The 24,237-nt window shown below is 40.8% G+C and overlaps 1 protein-coding gene across 16 annotated transcripts in view; it reads right to left on the bottom strand.

The window, feature by feature from the left end:
- The window catches only part of CAMK2D (calcium/calmodulin dependent protein kinase II delta), a 167,177-nt gene that overhangs the window by 55,539 nt on the left and 87,401 nt on the right, over positions 1-24,237 (bottom strand). For 7 of the 16 annotated variants that reach the window (XM_075501202.1, XM_075501205.1, XM_075501201.1 and 4 more), the window contains 3 exons: positions 14,444-14,498; positions 5,946-6,011; positions 3,267-3,339 (listed from right to left, as the gene is read on the bottom strand). In XM_075501202.1, the coding sequence (XP_075357317.1) occupies positions 3,267-3,339; positions 5,946-6,011; positions 14,444-14,498 (194 nt within the window). Of the gene's footprint in view, positions 1-2,116; positions 2,190-3,266; positions 3,340-5,945; positions 6,012-14,031; positions 14,104-14,443; positions 14,499-17,507; positions 17,532-24,237 lie in introns of those variants that run through there. The other 9 variants (XM_075501214.1, XM_075501213.1, XM_075501216.1 and 6 more) reach the window with 4 other exon arrangements.

The raw sequence follows: 24,237 nt of genomic DNA, 5'->3' as shown, positions 1-24,237 counted from the left end.
AAGCGCTTCTGCAGGTCGTAAGAGGCTGCCAAAGCTCCTCTCTGTTTGCTACTAAATGACGCTAAAAGCAAAGTTAAATAAAACGAGATTGTCCCGAATCTCCTCCTCTTGTTGCCCTCCCCACCCCCAAACATGCCATCAAATTGTGGTCTGAGTTATCGGAAAAAAAATCCCTCAAGTTTTGCAGTTTAAGGATCCATGCCAGGCCATAACCATCTTCTACTCGTCTTGTCGCTCTGGTCTTGGGCCTCGGCATCTTCTTTTTGGTACAGAGAGTTCTGCCGGGATTTCACCACAGTCTTTCATTTCACTCTCTGTTTTTTTTCTTTTGCCACAAAGCAGTAACTGAAGAAGGATGGTTTTCTGCTTCCTGAAGTTTTCACTTTCAGAAATGAAACTGGGTACTACAGCTTGGCAGAAACATTTTTTCTCACACTGTTTTTCCAATTCATCCTGGATTTGCTGGAGTAAGAAATCCACACATGGTTTGGAGCAGGGAACAGCCGGATTTAATGCATTTCCAAAGAAAAAGTTATTTTGTGCGAATGTATGAAAAGTACTAGAAAGTATTCCTTATTCTATCAGCTTGCATGGCTACGATCCTTTTTTTCAATTTCTTTTCATGCTAGAAGCATAGTACTGCATGTACGGTGAGGACAGGAATCGCTGGAGCAGCTGGACAAATTTGACAGCCTTTCATTTAAACTTGTTCCATGTTATCCGGCTGCCATGTAAGATTTATGGATTGGGTAGAGACTTCTCAGTCTCCTGTTGTACAACCGTGACACAGGAAAATCCAGAAGCGCAAAAGGGGTAGAGAATTTTGTGTGCGTGTCTTTGAAATCCATCACGCTCTCTGAGCTTTCAGAACCCTTTACGTTCCTATCCGACAACAACAGGGACTTTATAAATTCAGACAATGACTGTAACAGTTGTTTATCTGGGAGCGAAGGATGGCAAGAAAGATGACGGTGTTCTGATTCCAACATTATTGCTAATGAGAACCACTAGAAAACTCCTATCCTGGGAGGAAATTCCTGCTCCCCATAACTCATGCAGAAAGGAAAATAAGAGACAAAGAAGCTGTGCCAGAAGGAATTAGCGTGTTTCACTGCCTTAGCCCACATGCATTTTTTCTCTGCCTTTGTAAAGGATCTGGTATTTCAGACAGTGCACTTCTATTTGATTTCAAAATAAACAATCTTCTTTTACTTGAGGATCTTGAAGCCCAAGTGCTCAGCTTAAGCCCTCTCCCTTACCCACAAGGCTAGTTTACTACCGGCTTTGAGACAGACTTGTCTCTCTGAGCTTCGCAGTAACAGAAAATGATCTTCCCGTGTTCCTTTCCACTCCAACACGCTTTAAATGCAGAAAGTGTTTCTGCAGCGGACGTCTCCAGCCATTTGGCTATGTACATGGTTAAGAAAGAGGTAACGCTCTTCTCAAGACAGGGGTTTTCTTTCTGAAGCTTCTACCCCCACACTACCGTTCGTCCGGAAGGAGCTCCCCTCCTCAGGTGATCATGGTGAGAACTCTGTAGAAATTCCCGCTTTCTAAAGATGTTCTGTAGCCCAGTCATCATCTGGAGGAGAAGCCGGTCTTTGTGCCAGCAATCTCGTAGCAGCTGGCCCTTCGTCACCAAAATGCGGGGAGTGCAAACGCTAGAGCGCTTCCCAGAAGCACTCCAAGTTCTGCTGACGAGAGATGGAGAAGTTCCCCCTGCACCCTGCCCCAAAAGCTCTGGACGACAGAGGGGAAGAGCGTGTGTATACACCAAGTGCTTGAGAAGCAGCACCTGTTCTCCCTGGTACTGACAAGAGGGGCCAGCAGACTCTGACGGCTGCTTCACAGCCCAGACCTGGGCAGGTAGGGACCGGCAAGCCGGCAGCAGATTTTCTCCAGCGAACGCTAGCGCTTCGTTCTCGTGCACAGGGGAGGCGAAGGAAAACAACAAAAACGAAAGGGGGGAAAAAAAGGAAAAAAACCGCAAGAAAACCCTTTTACATCTCCCCCGCTCGAGGCTCGCTCTCGCTAGGCTTTGCTGCTCTCCGCTGCGGGGCGGAGGCAGGCGGCGGCTGGGCGGGCCGGCAGCGGCAGCGGCAGCAGCAGCACTCACCTTGAGGTCGCGATGGACTACGCCCATCTGATGGCAGTGGAGCACAGCCTCCAGGATCTGCTGAATGCAATGACTGCATGCAAACACCAGGGGCGCGTGTTAGTTCCAAGCGTGCACCCGCCGCCCGCACACGCCGCAGCCAGGCGCCGGGGCGGCGGCGCGGGGCCGGGGCCGGAGCCGGGGCCGGGGCCGGGACCGGGGCCGGGGGCGGTGGCGGGGCCGGGCGGGCACCGCGCTCGCCGCTGCCCCGCTCCGCTCCGCGCCGCTCAGAGCACGACGGCCTCAGGCAGGGCCGCGGCGGGACCCCGCACGCTGGTGGCGGCGGCGGCAAGGGGCCGGCCGCGGAGACGTGCTGCGGGTCGGCTGCTGCTTTGCTGGTAGTTTCTTTTTTTTTTTTTTTTTTTGGTGAGAAAACGAAATTTTTCTAAAATAATTTGGCTTTTTGTTTTTTTTTTTAATGACAATTTTTAACAGGAAAATTGTCGGAAAGGCGTACGGAATTGTGCCAATGATTCGCTGACGAGGTCGTATTAAATACTCGGCATCCTCGGTGCTTTTCCCGCCTTTTCTCGCCGAGCGCTCCCTCAGAGGCGTTAGAAACGGTAGCGGCCACTGAGGCAACACAAAAACCCCCGCTCCAAGCGCGGTGTTTTAGGTCAATTATTAACTTCTCGCGGTCCAATTGAGCCGGCAATTAGCGTCACTTGCCTGAGGGTTCGTCATACTCTAACGCAGCAGTGTGCGACCGGTTGTTCTGCTACTGCAACCCAGGGTCTCAGAACAGAAGTGGCGTTTAAATCTGCAAGCTGACATACATCACAGCCAAAAGTTCGCCTCCGTGTGCGTACACAGCGATACGTGGACACCCTTAATGGAACACCAGACACGTTCGACAGCATGGGATAAATCCAGCGCCTTGGAAGGAGACGGTTTTTTTGGCAACCGTTCCCCCCCTTTTGCCATGATGTATATTAGGCCTGTAGACTTGCAAACTGGAAAGAGGCGTCATGCATTATTTGTTCGTCTAGTTGTTTTGAGGGTGAGTAGGATAGGCAAGGGAACATGGCAGACAACCCACCCTCTGCCCATACCCAGCGGCAAAAAAACCCCCAAAACTCTTATATCCAATTGATGGGCACCAGATACTGACCTTCAGGTCTCTGTGAACTATGCCATTTAGATGACAATGATTAACACTTTCTAGAATCTGCTGTATACAATGACTGCAAAGATACAAGGGCAGAATGGAAGGGAGAACATTTTAAAGGCACATAATCACATTAAATACAAACTAAAATAAAACTTTAAAAAAATAGAAGGAACAAAAACAATTTTACACCTCCTGACAAGTCTCGATTGCACATTGAACTGGAAGAAAACGATGTTGAATATAGAGATATTTCCAGCTCTAACACATCCAAAAAACAAAGGAAAGCAAAAAAAAACCAAACCCAAAACAAAGCCAAAAACAAACCAAAAAAGACATTTAACATGGAACGTATGACACCTATGAGACAGAATCATTAAATTGTATTTTCACTCAGCAGTATGGAAGCTTTCTCCAGTTTCCAAAAACTGCTGTAGGAAAAATAAAGCGGAGGCCATAAAACAATTAGTCCTATGTTTTGGCTTTTTAAAATTTTTACGGTGAAGTTAACATCACAAGAAGTGCTGAAACAAGAAAATGTTCAGAAATGAAGTGGTATACAGAAAACAAATGAAACAAAGTCAAAAGCTAAGGAAAAGCAAAACATTTCTCATTTGAATCTAATGGTTTCTTAAAAACTCTTAGTAGAATAAAGCCAAGTCATTCAAAAAGGCGGCATGCATGTTCATTTAAAATATCGTCAAGCACGAGCTGAGTTAGGAGTCACTCATGAAATGGAAATCCACATTAAAAACGTAGACAAAAGTTTTATTTTGGTGCTTTAAATAATTTAATTAGCACCTATTTTTCCATGCCCAGGTTTGCAAGTTTTGGTCAGCCTACAATGCCAAAAAGCACAACTGAAGCGTTCGTCTTTTACAGCACTGGAACTTTTTCAGATGTTTTTCGGCACCACAAGAGCTTATAGATTTTTTTTTTTTTTAAAGATATGCTTGTGGTAGAAGTCAGTGACTGTAAGTAACACCTAGTAGTCAAGGGCCAAGGATTTGATACTGCTCATCCAAAACGTTTTGACCATGGAATTCAGAAGGAACGGTCATAAATCAGTAACTGGAGCCCAAGCCTGAAAACCCTTTCTTAGGCGAGTAGTTCACAACTCACTGAACTGGACTGCTTGTGTGAGTAAAGACTACTTGCGTGAGTAAGGGCTTGCAGGAGCAGACCAGTATTAACAGTCCTAGGATAGGCATCTATAAACTCCATTAACTATTTCTAGAGGGATACACACACACACGCACACACGCACTATATATATAGATATATATATATACGCACACATGAATATATATATATAAATATATAAAAATACAGAGATGCATGATAACTAGATATTTCACTTATTTGGTCAACTTTTAACTGAATATATAAAATGCATATATATATCTTATGTATATATATATATGCACAGCCCCTTCCAATAGGTCATAATTCTAGAACAGAAAAAAAATCATTGCAATTTTTCCTTTTAAATCACAAGTATCTTAAAAACACACAATGACACCATATGCTGGCCTTTGGCATCAATATTAGAAGTTTTGCTTGAATCACACAGCAGGCAAAAAATAATTCAAAAATTGTTTAAACATAGCTCCTCTCCTACCACCCCACCCAAATTACTAATTTTGTTTTCTCTTCTACAGTGTGCTTTGCTATGTGTTGTTCCACATTTAAATGCTTAAAGTAATGATGTTTCTACCATTCCTACAGAAATTAGTAAGAGCAGTAAACAGCGGAAGCTTCCTAATATTCAGAGTAACTTCTTTTTCGTTCGTTATTATCCTACCACTGTTGTTAGGGACACTTAATGCCTTCCGGTCAATTAATTCCAAATGTAAAGGAATAACTGAAAATTACTAAGTTAATATCAGTGGTGGTGTGTGACTATGAACACACAAAAACATGAGGATTCTTTAAATTTACTTTGAGATAAATTTTCTGTGAAGAGTGTACTGGTAGAACATATTTTCTTTAAAGTAATTGACCACAATGTTTAAGATTCGTAATTATATGAGAATATTTAAGATTTATTATTATATGAGGGCAAACAGATTCTGAGACGGAAAAACGGCCCTGATACTTTATGTCAGCATGCAAATTATGATAATCGTCAACTTATTCTTCAAGTTTTTCAACAAGCACTTGCAGAAAATTGCTAGAGATTTCATATTTGAGCTCAGACTATGAGATGCACAGTATAATTGCTTATTGATGAAACACAACAAAAATGTTTAAATCTGAAAAGGAAATTAGTACTTCTGGACTGAGAACAAAATTATATTTAATGTAAAATTCTTTCAAGACCAACATATATTTCAAACTTTGATGAGCAAATGTAAGAATCCCTACATGAGATATAGCTGACATGTTATGTCCAGTTTGCAGAGGAGAAAACTGGGTAAGATTTTAACATCACAAGTTTTCAAACTGAGATCCAATTTCAGCTTTTTCAGATCAGCAGGCATCAAGACTTCATAGGAGTTCTCCACCACACAGTCGTGAGCTCAAAATGCCAAACTGTGCCCTTCCGAGTCCGAGAGAACTCTAGGAGAAATCCTCGAGTCTCACAGACCGTGCTAGCGAAACTGATGCCAAACACCATGAGATATTTAAGTAACTAGCCTAGAATTATTTAAGGCAATGTTAGCAAAACAAATGACTTACCTGGCATCTGCTTCACTATAATATTCTCTTGCAACTATATCTTCAAACAGTTCACCTCCGGTGACTCTGTTAGAGAAAGCAAGATGGGAAAGGAGATTTCAGAAGTGAAAATGTGCATCTTAAATTAACCTGACAGGGAGAAGTCAGAAAGGAGTAACTGAAATATTTGTACAGAAATGCAAGGACCAGCAAGGTGAAGGAACTAAAGTGGAAGGTTTGTCCATCCAACTCATTACATGAATAAAAGGGATGTGGTGGAAGAGCAATCATCACTAGAAAATAAAGGCAAAGAGCAGCAGCTTATTGGGCAAGATGCCATACATCAGTTAAGGATGTCAAGAGTAGGCAGTAAAACTACAAGAATCAAGGGAACTGACCAGCAAGGAAAATTGTGGCTGAAGTTCAGGACAGTTCAGGATAAATTGAGAACTGCAACGTAGGACAGATGTTAAGAAAGGAGAATACAATAATGCTACAAAGGGAAAAGGGTCTTGAAGTGGAGGTCAAAACACAACAGAGGTGCACCCACGCGCCAGAGCGGCTTGCTGCTTGTGCTTTTGCTAGAAAGAGGATTACTGCGTTGGAAGGAGAGTATCAGTAGAAGCAGCGTACCTCAATCAATTTAATGGCAGATTTTTTTCCTAGAAAATTTTCAGTTGTCTTTGCTGAGAAAGTAGGAATAGTTTAGTGAAAGTGTCACTTAAAATAATGTAGGAGGCATTAATAGTATGAGGGAAGAACGGTATGATCCAGAGGACCAGTAACAGAAGCAACTGTGCATGGTTGCATACTTAGGATTTCACTGTACAACCAGTGGTTTAATGGCAGGAAGTGGTTAAAAAGAAGTAAAACTGTGTTGTTATAACCCAAAGATGACAGTCCAGCATGAGTCACCGGCAGGATGCTGCCGGAGTCTTGGAATGCATTTGAAATAGGGTGACAGCAGCATCCTTACGTACAGCAGTAAAGTCCCTCCTTGTATCGTACACAGTTCTGGTCACTCACATTCAGAAAAGGGAATTGAAACAGCATTATGAGCAGAAAATTGCTACTAGGCTATCCACTCACTCACTCATCATATCTTCTCAGAGAAGCAAGGTCAGTTTAGCTTGGCAAAACAAAGTTTAAGAGGCATGAAAATAAATACTGAAGACAAAGAGCATAAACCGTGCTCTCCATAGAGGAGAGTTGTAAGGGACAATATTAGTACAATAATAAATAAGCATACAATACCTGTCAATAAATATAGGGTTAAAATCAGGAGAAGTTTTCTAACAGTCATAAAACTGGTGTAATTTAAGAGGTTTTGGTAAAGTAAGTGAGACAGGTGCTCTATTTTTAAGATGAAGATTGATACGCTTCTAAATAAAATGGTAAAACTTGGCTGCCTGTGTCAACGACAGAGTGTGGACTCAAAGAAACAGGAAGACCTTTCCTGTACTATGCTCTAGCATTTCTCTTTTATGGAATACACTGGCATACTTTCACAGCTAAACGCAAATCTTCATATATTCAGGTGCTGTATCAACAGCTGAAAACGGATGCAAGCCTTGAAAACGCAGACGACGTGGAGTACCCAAGTGCACAGCCTAACCAGGGCACCTAAACGCACCCTCAACAGACAGCATGCATGAGTTAGTCCCCTTCCTGCTTTCCAAAACCTTGATGCTACTGATATGCCAACATAAATAATTCCTAGATGGGAGACCAATGTTAGCATTTCATTACTGTTTAGGAGTGTAGTGAATTTTCATATAGCACATTATCTTCTCAATAAATTCCCAAATGTAAAAGCCAGAGTGGGCTACAAGATGCTTAAAGATTAAGATGCTTAAAAATCTACACTACAATGAATACAATCAGTATTGAATACAATTACGTTTAATAGGATTAAAAAATTAGAAAGGAGGATACTTTGAGAATCTTCAGAACCGTAACGCTAATTTGCAGATTGCCGTACTAACAGTTCGTTGTAGATCCCAGTTATTCAGTCACCTTAGACGACAACAGAAATGACCTGCTCAACCTGTAGCATAGCTCCTTTCTTCAAGCAGGCCAGTTAAAAACTTTATTTTCATGTTTCCATTTTTACATTTGGGCTACACCATCCTTCTGAGTTTACACCTCACTGACTTTGGAAAGTAATCACTTTCAGGTAATAGAAGACTATTTCGTACAAAAGTCTGCGATAAAATCTGGAGGAGGTAAAATAGCTGGTTGCCTAATCTGTACTCTCTTTCTTTTTCTTTTTGTCTTCTACCTTCCAGAAACTGGCTTTGGTTGCTGTAACACAAAATGTTTGATTGATGCGTGTTTTGACAGTCTTTGATACCTCCTTTTTGCATATATATTTGTCTACCACAGTTCTGGTAAAGAGGAATAATTCTCATTTTGTGATGAATGAAAAAAACCCAAAGCATCCTTTGATCTTATTCTTCCCTAAAACACTCATTCTTGATCCAAGCCAAAAAAGAAAAGAAAAAGCTTTTGTCATCAAAGTGCGTTTCAGGGGGAGAGAACACCAAGCTGATGCTTGTTCTTCTCAAGCACGGAGAAAAGAGGGGGCTATGCATTCTTATTTGCTGACACTAAACATTTGCTTGGCATTCATAACCATTGTTGAACAATGAAAAAATAAAAGCAGGAACAGAGCAGGTGAATTTCACTGACAACCGAACAGGTAGGCAACAATTCCCAGGCTCTGTCGCTCTGAAGGATACAGTAGGAGTAATTCTCAGAGGACAGCTAAACGGCCGTAAGGGAGGAAGGTAGCGCAGGAGACTAAGAGAGGTCAGAACTCACCTGCATCTTCTGAGCCTCTGAGAAAATCGTTACAGCCGTGTTCGTGGCCTTTGCTCATTGAGCGTGCATGAGCAATGTGCCCCTGCAGCAGGAAAGGTCAACTGCATCACGACATAGGACAGCCAGCAGGCTGAAGGAAGCGATTCTTCCCTTGCATTTGGCACTCGTGAGACCACACCTGGAGCGCTCTGTCCCCTTTTGGGCTTCCCCGTACACGAACAACATGGACATAATGAACGGTGTCTAATGGAGGGCCACCAAGACGGTTAGAGCTGGAGGCACGTGGAGAGGCTGAGATAATTGGGTTTGTTCACCGTTAAGACGGGAAGGCTTACGGGAGATCTCATTGCTGTCTACAACTCTCTAATGGGTGGATAGGCAGAGACAGCATGAAAGGCAACAGACAAGCTGAAACACCAGAAATACCAAATAGATAGAAGGATTTTTCTTCCTTTATCGTTAATATAATTATTTGCTACGCAGTTGTTGCTCAAAGAGGTTGTGGAATTTCCATCCCTGAAGATGTTCCAACCTTGACAAACTCCTGAGCACCCTGATTCAGTTGGACCTTGTTCGAGAAGGGGGTTAGACCAGATAACCTCTAGGGATCCTTACTGACCTATGTTATCCACTGATTTTATAAATAAAAACAGAGCAGTTACCAATAAACTTCTTTTTATACTCCATACAGTTTAATACCAAAGCGGCTACAAAGCATTCTCCTCCTTATTAGATGTCATTTTGTTAGGTGGATTTTCCCCCCCCTGTATCTTCAATTATGAAACAGGATGGCTAGGGAAGGACCTGAGATATCTATCGTGAATACAAACTACGCAAATAGAAGAGATCCTTAGTTACAAGGTTCTCCTTGCCTAGCGAAGGCCACGACCTGAAACGAAAGTGTGATGTACTCTTTGGAGGACACATGGCTCCATGCTACTGCTCTGTGACCAGGAGGAGCACCGAATTGCCTTTCGTGGAGAGGTGTGCTGAAATCAGAACTCTTGGAGGTTTTGCTGATTAACAGAAATACTTAGGCTGATCTCTGAAATCAAATTACAGAAGGAAATTAAAATAGAGGACTTACCTATAGTTTGACTGCTGCTTCTGTTAAACTTTTTTTTTTCCCCTAGACTAAAATAATGAAAAAACTGATAGATGGTAGCATTCAGGTGGAGCGGGAATCATACACAGATTCTAGTCTGTATACTTAAATTAGAAGGCAACTACCAGCATAGTTAGACCTACAAATACATCCAGGTAGGCTATACACAATATAAGTGAGGATTGTAAAGCAGAGGGTAAAAAGTAAAAAAAACACAAACAACTTTGGTCCTTCACTATAAAGCTACATGAACGGCTGCCAAGCTTCTTTCTCCCCACAAGATTAAAATGGGAAGTAAATGGATCTCAGTGCCTTTCTGATACACATACATTGTCGACTTTGGTGAGGTCCCATTTCATGCCAGGACATTCATGACACAAGCTCTAGTAACTTTCAGGGTACAAATTAAAAGCCACTGGTCCTCACAAATTATTATTGTTCTTTTGTAATTTTCTGAAGAGCATGCTACAATGGCAACAAATGAAGCACATGGGTTTGTTTAAACAAAAGTACAAACAGCATGTAGAAACACCAAGGCCCTCTGCACCAAGCATGTCTTTCAGAAAAACTGCAGAGAGAGGGGCAAGCAGAAGGATTCCACGTATAAAGGATGCTATTTCTGTTTATCTCTCGGAAGAGGTATGCTACGAAGCAGTTTTTGACTGCTTCATTCAACTGACTTTCTACTAAAACAAATTACTGCATTTACAGTGTTAAATGCCACATTTTTTTATTGCAAACATTCATAACAACACATACAAAATTACTCAACTTCGCGTACCACATTCAATCGATTAGGAAAATTTAATAGAAGATATTTAAAAGGAACTCCCAAATCAGCAAAGCTAGCTAAAAAAGCCTCTGCTGATGATCACGCTGGCGTCGTTTCCTTCTAGCTTACACTTCTTATTTCTTAAATTGCTTCCATAACGAAGGTGTGAGGAAGCAGTCTTCCAAAATTACAGTGGCCATATACTTTTTACATTTATCTGTGACCTTTCTACTTCCGAAGAAGAAAGGTTCAGGCACTTAGCCTAGGCAAAGATTGTTCTGCAATTAGGCTTTTTTGGGTATTTTTGTTTCTTCTACAGAGCACAGTCCCTCCACTTGGAATTCAACAGGAACGCCAGGATTCTAAATGTACCAATTGTTGCATCTCAACAAGTGCATTAAAATGGAAGACACTGAAAAAAGAGAATCTCATTGACTTGCACAAGAGAGTCTTCAAGTGCTACAGCTGTTTCCATTCAGATACAGCAATTAATACTGACAGAATTGATTGGATTTGAACTCATCTAACATCATTAACGCTGAAGACAATCTCATTCGTGCTTAGCAACTGAAATGGGCTGATAGAAAGACGCAAATCCTAACTACAGTTGCCTTAACCAATAAGGGAAGAGGAGTAAGAAACTTCATGAAGTCCATTACTAATCTTACTATGCACATTTTATTAATCCGCAAATCACTATATCTAGCGAGAGAAACATAACAGGAGCAAGTCCTTTGCTTGGGAGAAGTATCACAGAAGGCTATCTTAGTTAATTTTCTAAAATACGTAGGAGCCATATTCGTAGATCAGTAAGATGCCTCTGTTCCTTGGCAGTGACATCAATGAGACTTGAAAATCACTAGTTTGCCTGGTCAAGTGCAAAACAACTACCGTACTCCAGAATGACACCGCCACGTAGATATTTCAGCAGCCAAAGATAAATTATATGTACATATATGTGTGTATATGATATGTCAATACTTCAGTGCATCTGTTTCTCGCCTATGTAGGGCTTCTTACAGGAACACCCCAATACCCCATTTTATCAGAAAGTGCATCTTTCATTGTTCCATGTCCAGTTTCCACATGAATTTTAGAAGACTTCCAGCTTCCCATTTTGACACTGGAACTCTTCACCCAAATGCACGCCGGTAACAGAGTATGTTAATCAGTTTTTTTCTCCAGATAAAAGCACAGCTATCACTGAGGTATGCAAGTGAAGCAACAGGCTTCTCCTTCAGACTGGAGACATCTCTATGACATTAATTCAAAAGAGATTATTAGAAATTCAAAATAGAAAGTGACAAGGATTGTTTTTCTTCTATTCAAAGAAAAAGCACTCCTCCTCTTCACTTTCTTATGTGGGATGCAGTCTAAAAGAAATTTCTAAAAAAACAGTTGTACCGAATCCCACGCAGTCTGAAAGGAATCATTAAGATAATGACATGATGGTATGCGTGGGTGGGGCGACAGTGTTACACTACAGTCAGGCTCCTGTTGAATCAAAATTAATTAAATAAATAAAAGCATGTACTTGGCCTTCATACTGAAGAAGTCCATATGGTACGTTTTTGTGTGGCAGCTCTTCTACGTACATTTAAACAAGCCACTAACCCACATACTTGTAACGGCAGTAAAAGATGAAGTTTCACTAATAAATCATATTAGTGAGCATTAAGCAATAATTTCTTAGTCTGAATGAAAAATGAACTGTGAACAGCCATCCTTACTAATTAGCCAAAAGTTCTTCAAGAATGCAACACGCTGCTTTTCCAAAGACAACTCTCAGGCAGTACGCTCACTACCTCTACCATTTACACATTTTCTTTTTTGCAAAGTAATTCATTTTCACCAAAACCCCAAACCACCTGATCAAAACATAAAAAGCTGTATATATATGTTGAAGCCCTCTTTCTTTGAAGGGGATGAAAAACAAAACCACGCGGACCATTCTAGATGAACAGCATACGTTTGAGCCTGTTCCTATGTTTGTCCTCAGTGGGACTGATGGGGAAACAGAGGAAGTTCCAGCCAGTGCAGAATGCTTCCTGCAGAGTCTAGTTTTCTGCCAAGATGTTATCTTTGGGTTAGGTATTAATTTTTATTGCAGAATACAGGCTTCTATTTGTTCTGTTACTATCGAGATATAGATACTGGTATCTACAACTTTGAAGTTGTTCAAATGCCTTCTAGCTCACATTGCAGGCGTAATCTCCTGAGATATGTCTGCCATTGTATATTCAGTTTAAGGCCGAAGTGGACTAACTGCAATTACAGTAGGCCATAGTTTCTAACAGTGCAGTAGTACAACAAAAAAATAAAAATGCCACCAGTTTATAAAAGGGATATTGTCCCTCAAACTAAGAATTCTGCATGCGCTTCTTGGAAATGTTCAGGATTAAGATGATTTTTCCAAATCCACACAGAAAGATTTCCTTTGTAGCCCTTAAAAAAAAAAAAAAAAAGGCGAAACAAACCCCAGTGCATGTCAGAGAACAAGTATGCATGTTGTGCCCTAGAGCCATTTCCAAGCCAACAGTCAGAGCGCTTACCTGGGATATATACAAATCAGATGTAAGTTCCTGTTGAGCCCAGTTAGGATTTGAGTACTGAACCCTGAATGCCTTCACTGCAGACAGACTATTTAATATTTTTGTATTGCTAGTCTGAAATCTAGTCTTGATGAAGTCTTCACAGATTTCTTTAAAAAAAATTAAGTCAGAAAATAAAACAGAGTGTAACCTGAACGTGAAAGCACACAACTGATTGTGGAAGATCCGGGTTCTAACTTACCTACGCTGAATACAAGTATTTCAGTTGGTATGCTTAGAAATGAGCTATTTCACATTTCTAGGGGAAATAACGTATTCTTATTCTAACCAGCGAAACCACGTTGGGCCTAAGAAAGCTCTTGGGGGTGGGGGGTGTTGTTTGTCAAAACCATAAACTGCCCTGGAAAAAACTGCAGTTGAAATAGATAATTTTACTTAAATAAGTCAGTTTTGCAAGACAATTCCTAATCATTTATGCTTGCCCATACCCAGAACCAAAAGCAGCAGCTTTTCAAGTGAGTGGAAAAGTTTGCCTGTCCCAGGGAAGAATGAAGAACATCAGTGTCTCTTTTAAGTTAAGAGTCTGAGACACATAGTTCATGTTGTCACCATCCCTTCTCCCGCTAAACAGCCTTATCTAGAAGAAACAAGCTCCACATACACAGTCACTACACGAACAGCTCGAAGGACTGAAATTCCTGAAGCAAAATGGGAAATAAGTAGGAAACTTCCTTTTATATGCTGGGCATTTTATATTCTGAATGGTGTTAAAATGAAACATTCTATATATCAGTAAGGTATGAATCGGGAATAAAATACTGAGAGAGTCTCTCCCTCTAGGAAATTCAGGCTTACCTTTCAATCCAGCAGTGGAGATTTTCTGCAGAGAAACTATTCTTCCACATGTTTTTTTATGTTTCCTTTACAGACAACTGGCTGGCAGCACATTATTTTTTCTGAGTCATATGTTTGCTTAGCTTTGGCAGATACCATGCAACTTTTACTTACATACCTACATTTCATATTAAAATCCACTTCAACAGTGGCCCTACTTATTCAAAGTTTTTAATACGGCATTCTTACAGTGACACTTACAAATCAGTTCTTGCACATGCAAATACGTTACTGTCTTTCCAGCTCTGTTGACATCTCTTTGTCCAACTCATTGCACCAGAACCATACATTTATCTTGTGAGCTTGTATTTACATCTAAAATTTTGAATACCGCATCCCCAACATGCTAAACATATGCAAAACACATACTTACAAGTCAAAGACTAAGTAATGGAATCCTTCTTCTGATATGCTGTCATGAAGCCGCACTATTGAAAGGGGGAAAAAAAAAAAAAGATAAACACCAGTCATCTTTTTCATGTCTTTAATGTCTGTCTGTGATGTTGGGGGGGAAGGGAGGATTATAATTCTACCGTAGAGCTGGTATTGCATCTGTGTGTGTTCTCATCTGTGTGGTTTGGTTTTTTTTAATTCCTCTACCCTCAGAATCGTCATTTTCAGAAGGTGAGATAAACAAAGAAACCAAAAGACTGTATGTGCAGCTCATTGTACAGTTATTTTTAAAGGAGCTCTGCTTTTGCTATGCCACAGAAGAACGCTGCGGTCATTTCCTACCACCTCCTGCATGTATGGGCACATAGACACCCACTGCACCTTGCCTTTGCCCTTCATGCTGAATCATGACTAAACAAGTTCTAAAAGCAGTCAGACTTCATCTTAATATATGGTATTAACATGATTCAACTCCCTTTTTCCTAGGCAGAACCTCCAGACAATCTTTTAAATAGCATACGCAGGAGTCCCCAGTCACTGGACTTTTATTATCTTAAAACAGGATTCTTAATGGCATACAACTATTTCTCAGCAGCATTACGTCTTAAAAGTTGTAAACAAAACAAGATGGGGGAAAAAAGCACCACAATTAATCATAGATTTCAGCAGAATAACAAACTTTAAGGGCTATGTTAACAGCTTCCACAACCAGACAATAGATGCTGATTTTGAAAGAGAAAGCAGCATTGCAAACTAAAAGCATTTGACTATACTGAAATAAATGGGGTCAAAAAGGGAATAAGCTATATTCCTGCTCATATTTCTAGTACATATATATATTTTCTTCCCTCTAATCTTCTTTCCTGCCATCCACTTCAACCACATGAATGGTGAAGAGTCACGAAGAGATGAATCTACTGGCAGATTGATGCCCACCGATCTGTGCTGAATTTCCACCGTGGCAGCCAAGACCACAGCTGAAAGACTAAAGCGAGGGGACTGGGAGTCCCCACCACCCGGCTGCGGGTGCTCAGCCAGACCTACAGACAGCAAGGGTGGGCAGGAAGAGAAAAGGAGGGAGCGCGTGGGGCCGTGAGAGCTCGGCAAGGGAACTGCCTCTCGTTAAACCACCGGGAAGAGCCGGTGATTTAACCGCGTTAAATCACCAGATTTCCGGAAAGATGTAAGGTGCATGAGAGGACTTGCCAGAAGCAAAAGGATGTGATGTCTAGAAAACAGTATTAGCTTTTCCTGTGCTTGTCACAGCCGACAAACTTACAGCATCCTAATGGTTAAACCCCCAAGCCATGTTTACATACACCTATGCATCCGTATCTAAAGTTTTCCCCGAGAACGCACTAGTCAGCTGCAGAACTTCATTTTCCGTTTTAAGAATTCAAATCACATCATGGCAGAACTATGAATGAAGTCCTGCGGTTTTTCTTAATTACTTTAAATGAAATGGCAATTTCCAAAGCTAATTTTCCCACAATACATGAAGCTTTGTCAGTAGTTTGATCCAAATCATTACCACTTACAGAATCAGGGTACCCTAAAACTGCTTTGTGTTCAAAGCTGAGCTGATGAAGAAAGTGGGAAAGAAAAGGATTTTCAGATTTCCCCAGATGGTAGCTTTATGTATTAATCATTTTTCATACATGACATTTTAAAAAAAAATCAAATCAAATAAACATGACTTTTTTACTTAATATTTAGCCCAGGGAAACATCTTGTGTTTACACAATACTGAAGAGAAAACCAGCTCTTGGCTGACTCACTGCCCAGAGCTCGTGATGATTCAGAAGAGCCAAGTAGGTCTAAATCAGAACTTGTGGTTTTGGCTGGTTCTATATTCTAGATTTGTCTAAGTTTTTACGAAGTGCAAGCCTTGAGCGTAAAAGAGCAAGGTAGTACATTGCTGCTGTGGTAACGCATACCCTATTTATAGACATTAGAGGGACAATACAGTTTAGGATATTGGAATCAGATAGTGTAAATATCAAATAGTATAAAATGCAATTGATTGAAAAACTAGAGCACACCTAAAGTGCAAGAACAATCAATCAAATAACAGCAGTGTAGCAACAGCAAGAAAGAGGAATCTTCCAGATCTTTGTACTAGTGCATTTTCACTGTCTCCTTAGGGAATTAAAGAGACATTATTTATTCATGTCTTCAGTTATTCATGTCTTTAAAAAAAAAAAACAAACCAACACAAAACAAAACACCCCAACAAACCAAAATCAACTTTCTTTCTGGTTGTGTTCTTTGCATTGAGATTTCAATACCCCCAAATGTCTGGTCCTTACAGCAAACCAAATGTGAGATGAGACACCACGTACTAGCCTAGAACAGTAACCTGAAATTCCTAGCTCAGAACAGAGAGCCCTAAGCCAGCTGGCTTTTGAGTACACTCCTTCGTACAGAAGCATCAAAGATACTACTCATGAATGAGCGCTCAGAAATTAGCAAGGGGATTTAGTGCAGACCCTTGGGTATGTCACAGAGATGCCACATAACCCTAAAATAGTACATTTTGGAGTGCAGCTAGTACGTCTTGCATGTGCCTCTCCAAAAAAGTTTAAATTTTTTTAAGATTTAATACATAGCAAATTACACCTTTTGACAGAAACTGCCTGTTCCTGAAATAGACTCGTAAGAACTCAAAGCGTGGTTTTTCTGTGAACACTTTTTTTGGATTCAAAGCAGCATTCCTCTCCTCGCTGCTCGCTAACAGCATTATATTCAGACAGGCAGAAGCCTTCATATTCAATTTCCCATATCATGTACGGATATTGAGAACTACCAAATACTTCTGGTGAGGCAGAATATTTGCTGCCAACTGCTTTCAAAGAGCTCTGAAGCATGTAAAACAACCCAGATTTTTGAAACATCTTTAGAGAATTGAAACAAAGTATTAAATTTTTAAAATTTACAAATGAAATCCACCTTTAAAATATTACTTTGGTATTAAAACCAGACAGTCTTGGCTTCAGCTTGTGGCTACAAAACAGTCAACAGCCTATATTCATACACATACTTACTCAGTTTTCATGGTTCACTCTTCCTACTGCTCCAGCGTGGATTTGCTAGCAACCAGCTGAAGCAAAGGACTGTATTCTTTAATTACTGCTGTATTTTTTAAACACAGAGTGACTTTCTTACACACATTTATGAGAAAGTCATCTCCTAGGTAAGAATGAAGTCAACATGAACCTACAGTCATTATGGCACAGTTTTAAAACTGTGACCCTGAAGGGACAAAGTCGTAGAAGAATAAGCTGCATTTCATTGCCTTTGGTTCAAGGCAGTAAAAAAACTCCTTTCTCTCTTTTTTTTTTCCACCCCCCCCTTTTTTTTTTTTCTGTCTACCACTTGTGCTGCTAGGGATATCTACATTTAAGCCTGCGATAAATACTTCATATTTATACAGACTGTGAAAGACACACTATTACAGCTATTCCATACCGATAGCAGCAGCTCCATACAGAAGAGTAGCTTATTCCTACTATATCAGAGAAGATAAATATCTTGCCCACCAGCACAGAGCATACCAAAACTAGAGCCGAGAATACAAGTTTGATCTTGGATAGAGGCATCTGTCATACCCCTATCACTTAGCTCTAGAAGAGGGCTTCTCCGTTCAGTGTCACCGCAGAACCATAGCTCCCTTCTGACTAGAAAAGCATTGCCATTTGAGATGATGGACGAGGTGTTTTCTCAGCCTGGTGAGGCTATTTCCTTACTAGCCAAACTCTAGTCTGACATGTCCGTGGGGATAGCTTCTTTAAGGATCACATTCTTTCTTTTTCTTTGCTCCCAAATGTCTGAATCATAGAAGTGAGACAGGACAAATCCTCGTCTGAATCAGGATCACATGCCCCTGATTGTCTCTGGAAAGGAAAACAGGCTGAGGCAGCCAGGGAAGATCAAAACTGCCTTTTGGCAAGTGCTTATGTTGGCTTCTTTGGTCAGTTCAGATACATTTTTATGCCAGTACATCTGCTATGTGAAAATCCCAAATAAGCATGGGCAAAGGAGAGGAATCTGTGGAGAAGACAAGGCAGCCTGGGAGCGCGGAGCAAGGGGGGCACGAGAGCACAGAGCCAAGTCCGGCACGGCCGGGCTTTGCTATGCATCCTGCCTGCAACTCGGCCTTCCACCGGGACAGACAAGGGATGTCGTGATGACAATTTGAGAAGCGATTCACAAAGCGTAAGAGGTGATTCACTACAAAAAGTAGTCGTGTATTCATTGCAAGCATGTGTAGTTCTTGACACACACGTCTCAGGCAGGATTCAGGCATGACAAGCCAAAAGGCAGCAATTACAAAGATTATTCATCCAACAGAAGAACTCCCATCAGTAACCCACACTGCAATTCCTGTTTCTCCAGAGACACAAAAAGCATTCATCAGTAGAAACAGTTCCATTTATCTTTTTTGAAAAGATTACAGGTAGACCTGATCATTATGAATTGGAGTTGTTTCACGAGTGCTGTCATGGACAAACACATCATATAGCGGAAGGGACACAAGAGTAATTATTTTTTCCCTCCTGCCTGCTGTAGCACTACGGTCATTCTCCTCCCGTGGGTTACAGAGAAGGTGTTCGACAACCTTTGACAACAAAGTTGCTGCTCTTCAGCAAACCACTTGAAACGTCCGATGGGAATCCAGGGAGCACACAGCTCTTTCTTTTGGAAATATACTATAAGCCCACAAAAGATCAGGAATATCCCTTTAGCTTCAGCGCTGATTTGCATCTGAAATACTTTCCAGTCACCACTCTGCGATAATCATGATCATAATTTAAGGGAGAACTCCTATAGCTTTGTATTGAGCCATTAGCGTGGGCAAGCTCCAATCAGCTTGAAAAGTAAAATGATATCCTTTATTTGACTTCTTGTGCTGAACTATAGTATTTTGTGTCTATTCTACAGAAAACAGCTTGATATAATGGCCAAGCAACCGTATTATCTCCTTTCTGACTTTCTGCCCTTAAAGAAAAAAATTCAAAATAATAGTATTGCACATACTTTCAATGAAAATCAATTCTTCCAAGTAAGGAGACAAGTGAAACAGTAGATCAAGTCAGATAAAAATTCTTCAGAATAAAGATATCTAATTGTATCTAGAACTATTGCCTAAAACATTTATTTTTGTGAAACTGCTGAAGTGATAGTTTTGATAAATCTGGTACCTGAATTAGTTCACATTACAAAGACAAAGTATTTGAGAAGACTGAACTTCAAGCAGACGTTACGGTCCATGCTCCGTACAGCGGCTGCACAAACGTGCACGGAGGTGTCGAACTGCCCTCACTAGGGACGACTCTTTCCATGCAATCCCATTCCTCGCGTTTATTAACAGAGCATGGAAAGGGATAACGTGGTTAATGGCAATGTAGTTAAAGACACTCATTTTCCCTTTGGTGCTAAAGATTAAGATCTATGGACTCGCAGAGGCATTAATCCGGTAACTCTGTGAAGCTAGGTATCTTGAATTAGTGCACTGTTAGGAAGTTACCGGGCTCATTCGTCAGTAGTACAGGTGTAAAATGGGTCTGAAAGTCACAAAAGCGTGTCGTATTTGCTGAAATATGCAAATTATTTCTTCCAACTTCCTGCCTTCCTGCCAGAAGAGTGAAAAAGGGACAGATGTGCTTTCCCTCCGTGTTCACTTCCAAAAGTGTATTAAAGTATTTATGCAGATCTTATGCAGATCACTGTTATTAGGAAAAAAAAAAAAACAACTTAAAGAAATGAACTTAATTACTTAATGGAAGGAACTTACTGGAATGACTTAATTTAATCGTGCGTTTTCTATGAATTGGTATCTGCCTGCCACTAGGTATGGGATAAGCTGTTGCATTTGAAAATAAAGAGGTAAAACAAAAACTGAAAAAACCTCAAGTCACTGAAAAGGTATAACCAGGTATGTTTTCTGGTAATATCCGAACCACTCGATTTCCTATTTCCAAACACTTGTCTATAAGCATTTTCTGCTCTCTCGTCTCTGACAAAGAATGCCTCGCACTCAGCAAAACTGCTTGGCTGAGAAGTGGGAGATCTGCGGTGGCTTAGCACTGTTAGGACTCAGATCTTCCTGCAAAGTCACCCTTTGTCATCTTTTCCTGTTCTACTAAATAAACCAAGGTGATGAGGGAAGGAAAATAAAGCTACTGCTAGGACTTCATCAGAAACTCGCACGGATGCCAGCGCAGAAGTCATTACAGCAGTGCCGAGAACTGAGACCAAAGTCAAAATTAATCCTCTAGCTTTTAGTCTAGATCCCAAGCTAAACACGCTTGGGATCCCAGGCTAAACATGATAAACACAAAACTGCATATGGGAGCAGAGCTACGGATGCAAAAGCTTGCGCACCGCTGCTCAGGAGTGCTGCTGTTTGCACCGATCAGACATCTGCTTCCTTCAAAAAACAACCATCTTCACTGCAACCTCATTCTCCCTGCCTCAGTGCTCCACATTTTTCCATCACTGTCACCACCTCCTCCTTTTGATGCTGGTACAAATAATCTCCGCTGAGCAACCGAACTCCTTAAATCGGTGGTGCATAACACGGTCACGACTATAGCCTCCAGACATTAAACTCAATGCAAAACAACCCTGCTTAAGTCTGTGCTGTAGTTACTGCTGTGGCTACAGCTCCTCTTTTGTGCAGCTTAGATACTTCTTTGAAAACAACCAATTATAAATATCAGTCAAACCTCCTAAGAAAGCTGTATAAATACTCCGGTTCTCGGCACTGAATCTCTGCTACCGTTAACAGACCAATGTCCAGCGTCTCCGTCAGGCAGCTGAAAGCTGATACATGACCACAGAAGAGACCATGCAGACATATCCCCGGTACGGAGAGAAACAGAGTTGGCAGCTGCGTGGAGCAGAGGTCCTCCGTCGCCTGCTGAGCCACGAGATGAGGGATGCCCAAGGCACAGAGCAGCACTTGGCTCCTGCCAGGGGTGATGAGCAATGCTCCTCAGCGTGCATGGAAGTGTCCTTTTCCCCTGCTCACATTTCAGGAGCTCAGAGGCAGAAATTTAGGCAGTACCTTAAAGCTGAAATTGCTCCTTACGCTTACACTTCCTCATATACAATACTCTTCTTCTGAGACCGTGAAAGCCTGGGGCCCTCTATAATAAAGCTGCTCAGTTACGGTAGAAAGAACTTTGCAAATATTAATAAGAGCCATTACCTAACAATCTGAAATATTTAGAGGCTAATCTGGGAAGATTAGTACAGTAGCAATGCTCAAGGGCAGCTGATTTCTGAAAGACATTAAACATAGAGTAATGCTTTGCGTATCTAAGAAAGTAATCCTCCCCCATGCTGTTAAATACACGAGCAGAATACTGTAATACTTACTATCATTACATGACTTTATGCAAGTCAGCAGCGCTGCGTATGCTATTAACAGGTCTATATTCAGCAACAGTGAACCAAAGCTATATAGCTTCCAAATTCATTAAAAACATAAACAACTTTTTATTACAGTGCAAATTCATGGTTATTTAGGGTCAGCAACTTCAGAAAAAATCTTATTAATCTGCATCTGTAGTGTATATGTACTGGTATAATGCAAAATGACAGGAAAAATAATTAGGCAATTTAATATTTGGAAAGACTGCTTTTGTCCCCAAGGCACTGTAACAGCAAGTGTTAACTAGTGTGAACAAAATGCCATATATGCTAAAAATACTCATTTGTGACCAAACCCCTCCCCCATCAAGGCCCTCACACAATAAACTTCTGTATTCTGATTAAATGCCAGGAATATTTACATTCACTGCCTTCATTAAAACTCCTCAAGTCCAATGCATGCTTAGCAGTCAGTTTGCCGAACCGTTAACTTTGGTAAAAGATTCTTGCTACACAGAAAATAAAACATTATTTGCCCAAGTGGATAAAAGACCAAATTTTGAAGTGCGACTAAGTAAATCCAGGTACTGATGTCAAAGCAGGTGGCCTCAAATTACCAACTCTTTTGGCATGGTGAGGCTCTGGCTTCATTCCCGCTGGATGAAGACTGACAGTTTAAACAGGTCATCAATACACGGTAAGAGACGTGCTGTGGGAAACGCCAGGGAGAGAGAAAAAAGGAAGAATGCTTTAGAAAAAGTATGTTTTGTGATCAGAGGAGGCTCACCGAGCTACTAAACACCCTAAAAAAACCCAAGCAGCTTCTCAAGTCTTAACCAGCGATGTGTAAGCACAGACAGACCCTTGGGTCTAGCTTCGACGCGTGCTTCGGGCACTACGTGCTAACAAACAAAACTTAAAAGACAGAAACCGATTCCGCCTAAACATCAGGAATCTGGCTGTTAAAAAGTAAACATCCCAAATAAAATTAACTAATTAAAAAAAAAAAGTAAACAGGTAGCCCAAACCGTATCATTCTGTATTAGCAGGCTCCAGGGCGAGTAGCTGTAATAACTCTTTTCACTTTTTTCTTTAACCAACTTTTTTCTTTAACCACTTTTTTCTTTAACCAACAGCTTTTTGTTGCTTTTCAGTGCACCGTAACACAGGCGTGCGTGCATTTCTGTGTGCACACACGCACAGAGGAGTACTGTGGAATCGCATCCTATATCCTTGAAGTTAAAAGGAACAGCTGGAGTTACACACCTTTAATTATTCATATATGAAAACAGCAAAATGGTATATAGTTGTTTCAAAAAAGAAGAGAGTACTAAAACGTACACCTGTATCTTTATGTCTTCATTAAATATATAATCATGTCGTTTACTAGAAATGCTGTATTTCAGGTTAAGCTAATTCCTCTTTGCAGTTAAAGCCCTGATTTTGTAAGTTTTAACAAGATTTTTTACAACGCCACAAAAAGCCTTACAAATGTCACCAGATTAAGCCTTATGAGGATAGCTGCACGGATTAGGAGAAAGCCTGACACAAATTTTTGCGAAGACCAAACTGATGGCTCTGCTGCCAGTGTTGCCGCTTTAAGCATGAACATTTTTTAACCATTTTAGCATTCATCAGAACACGTTAAGAAGAGGAATAATGACAGTCTACACAAGAATTTCATGGAGTGTGAACTAATAAAAGGACAAGCTGTAACATAGAGATGTTATATTAATTAAAACTAACAGGGTCGGAAAACCACACAGCATACTTTAATGGAGGGAATGTAATTTGCTTAATTTTTCTAAAAGAAGGGCCTAGTTCTCATGGTAAAGGAAGTCTTTTTTATAGACCAGCGATGATGAAATTGCCACAATGGTTAGGCAGCTCATCGATTGCCAAAATTCATTATGAAGTGACGTCCAGAATTTTAGCAATTCAAGAAACTGAAGTGATGGAAAAGATCAAATGAAAAACCGAACGAAATCCACTCAACGCGCAGAATCTAACATCCTAATTAGACAAGCAAGAGTCTGTTAATCCCTGCTGGAAAGACGCGGTCCTGTATCTTTTCGATAAGATACTTTTGCCAAATGTAAATGTGGTAGAAGAAAGCTTGCAGCTAGACTCCGGATGCATCACGAGAAGATAAAACCTCAGACAGAATTGCCCAATTGTGAAAATCAGGCTGTGTCCCTTTTAGTATTTACAGTGCTGGCCAACATTGAAAACAGATCTGTATAAATAATACGTAGGACCTACACGTCTCCAAAATGGGATATTGGGGGGTTGTAATCATTGGGCAGGACAGAGCCTCCCTTCTTGGCTTTCCTCTCTTAAAACACATTAAACACAGAAATCTAAACCATTTATACAAGGACCACTCAGAGGAGTATG

The sequence above is a fragment of the Mycteria americana genome, chromosome 4, assembly GCF_035582795.1.
Source record: "Mycteria americana isolate JAX WOST 10 ecotype Jacksonville Zoo and Gardens chromosome 4, USCA_MyAme_1.0, whole genome shotgun sequence".
Lineage (NCBI taxonomy): Eukaryota > Metazoa > Chordata > Aves > Ciconiiformes > Ciconiidae > Mycteria > Mycteria americana.
This window is presented reverse-complemented; position numbering and strand designations above follow the sequence as displayed.